Genomic DNA, 2,711 nt, shown 5'->3' with positions numbered 1-2,711 from the left:
ACATCAGATTTTGTTTTGTCAAAATACAACATTTTGCTCTAAAATATCCAGTTACGAAGACAGTATTACTGCCACTGTTCTACCGAAATTTTAAATTTTTAAATTTTTTCTAAGAAACAAAAATCAGGTAAAAAGAAATAAATAATTAAATCAGGTAATTCTTTGTTTTTACATTCATCAGGTCCCAATCAACCCAAATAGCAAAAAGAAATTAAAAATGCATGCCATGAAAGAGTTCAGGTCTTAGTTTGAGGTTAAAGGTTTATCTCAGTACTTCATCAGATTCATGCTTTAAGAATGATGAGAAAATAAAACAAACAAAGGAACACAGACTTGATGGTCAAAAGTTTATTCTGACAAAAAAAAAAAGAAAAAAAAAGTGTAAAGTCACTTTTAAAATAACAAATTGTTAGATCCTCCAGGAGTATGAGGAAGTAACAACAATAAGTATGGAGCTAAAAAACACACCCGAGAAGGATTCTTAAAACAATGTCCATCCATCCTTCTTCTGCTTATCCTGAGACGCGGGGTAAACAATGATTTAAAAATGTTAGGATGCCTGGGTCGTTGACCCAGGGTTTTTGAGTTTATTATATTATTTATACTTTCTAGTTTTTGGTTTCTTTGAGTTCTGTCTTATGGTTTATGTCTCTGTCTTCTCTAGCTGCTCTGTCTCCCCTGTCACCTGCATCCCCTTGTCTAGTTCGCGTCTATGTGTATCCTAAGTTCCTATATCCCCGTGTTCAGTCAGTGTCTGTGTCTGCCCTGGTCCCACGTCTCTGTTCCCTCTGTTACAGTGCGTGCGAGTCTGTGTCTTTGTTCAGTCTGTGTTATGTGTTTCCTGTTTTACTTTGAAGGTTTCTGTCTTTTCTCAGTGTGTTCACTTTACGCTTCTTTGGTCTCGTCAGTTCTGATTTGTCCCAGCTGTGTTTCCCTCCTGTTACTCATTTCCTGATTGCTCCCTCTGTGTATTTAAGCCCTGTGTTTCTCTGTGTCCGTGTCGCGATCTACTGTTTTCCTAGCTGTGTGTTCTGTCATTCCTCCAGTTTAAGTTTGTTTTGAGTTTTTTAGTTATGTTATATTTTTGAGTTCACGTCTGTCTCCGGAGTCTGCACCTTGGGTCCTATTCCTGCCTGCACACAGCCACACCTAACAGAAGATCGCGACCAGAACATGGACCCAGCAGACTCTTTTTCCTTTGAGTTCAACGGCGAGATGGAGCGGCTGGTGCGCCTGCTCGACCGCATCGCCCAGTCCCCGGATTTAAGGACCATGGCAGTGGGGCTGAGCACGGTGGAGGCCATCATTCGGCATAATCCCCGGCTTAGCCAGTTCGCTAAGGACACTGAGTTGGGGAACACCATAACTGCCTGGAGAGAGCAGGTCAGGGCTGGTGAGCTTGCTCTCTCCCTCACTACATCTTCCCCACCGCTGCCGCAGGACAACGCACACTCTGCCTCATCGCCACTGCAGACTTCCTCCCCTTCCTCACGCCAGCTGGGACCTTGTTCGCCTGTCCGTTCGCCTGCCTTTTTTCTGGTGGCTGTGTGGTCGGAGGATGAGGAGGAGGTCTCCGTTTCTCCACCGGTTCCTGTTTCCTCGTCTAAAAGGAAGCGACGCCACCGTCGCTCCTCTCCTCGGTCATCCGTTCAGCCTCACGCCTCGTCAGCTGGAGGGCCCGAGGAGCCCGTTCAGCCTCACGCCTCGTCAGCTGGAGGGCCCGAGGAGCCCGTTCAGCCTCACGCCTCGTCAGCTGGAGGGCCCGAGGAGCCCGTTCAGCTTCCTGTCTCCGCTGGAGGGTCCAAGGAACCGCTTCAGCCGTCTCTTCCTGCTGGGGGATCCGAGGGGCCCGTTCGGCTTCCTGTCTCCGCTGGAGGGTCCGAGGAACCGCTTCAGCCACCTGTCTCCGCTGGAGGGTCCGAGGGGCCCGTTCAGCCACCTGTCTCCGCTGGAGGGTCCGAGGGGCCCGTTCAGCCACCTGTCTCCGCTGGAGGGTCCGAGGGGCCCGTTCAGCCACCTGCCTCCGCTGGAGGGTCCGAGGGGCCCGTTCAGCCTCTTGCCTCGTCAGCTGGGGGTCCGGGAGGACCCAGCCAGCACGTCCCAGTGTCTGCTGATGGTTCTGGCGAGGCTGTTCATCCACCACCGGCTCTGCAGCTCCGCCTGGTCCAGTCTCCGAGTGTTCAGCTTTGTCTGCTCCTGAGGTCTCCAATCTGTCTGTTCCTGCACGTCCCGCACGGCCTGCTCGTCCTGCACGTCCCGCACGTCCTGTCCGGCCTGCTCATCCCGCACGTACTGCACGTCCCGCACGGCCTGCACATCCTGTCTGGCCTGCTCATCCCGCACGGCCTGCACGTCCTGTCTGGCCTGCTCATCCCGCACGGCCTGCACGTCCTGTCTGGCCTGCTCATCCCGCACGGCCTGCTCATCCTGCACGTACTGCACGTCCCGCACGGCCTGCACATCCTGTCTGGCCTGCTCATCCTGCACGTCCTGTCCGGCCGATGACTGGACATCGTTGCCGTCATGGACGGCCCTCTGAACTACGCCGCCGTCATGGACGGCCCCCTGAACTACGCCGCCACCGGTGCCTCCCACCCGGCCGGCCTCCTGACCTGTTTTCTGGGCTCTTGGACCATCAGCCTTCGGGCCGCCCCCCTGACCTGTCCGGGTTTGGACTGTTGTGCCGTCAGCCTCCGGGTCGGCCCCCTGAA

At 53.5% G+C, this 2,711-nt stretch overlaps 1 protein-coding gene across 1 annotated transcript; it reads left to right on the top strand.

Moving 5' to 3' along the window:
- The first annotated feature begins 1,173 nt into the window (after positions 1-1,173).
- LOC147334625 (uncharacterized) lies at positions 1,174-2,505 on the top strand. Its single transcript, XM_086285972.1, has one exon. It carries the CDS (start codon positions 1,174-1,176, stop codon positions 2,503-2,505), a length of 1,332 nt encoding a protein of 443 aa, XP_086142098.1.
- The last annotated feature ends 206 nt before the right edge of the window (positions 2,506-2,711 follow it).

This window comes from Aulonocara sp. 'chitande type north' Nkhata Bay, linkage group LG3 (genome assembly GCF_057382095.1).
Source record: "Aulonocara sp. 'chitande type north' Nkhata Bay isolate Kocher_YH1m ecotype deep benthic linkage group LG3, A_spYH_male_GT1.1, whole genome shotgun sequence".
Lineage (NCBI taxonomy): Eukaryota > Metazoa > Chordata > Actinopteri > Cichliformes > Cichlidae > Aulonocara > Aulonocara sp. 'chitande type north' Nkhata Bay.
This window is presented reverse-complemented; position numbering and strand designations above follow the sequence as displayed.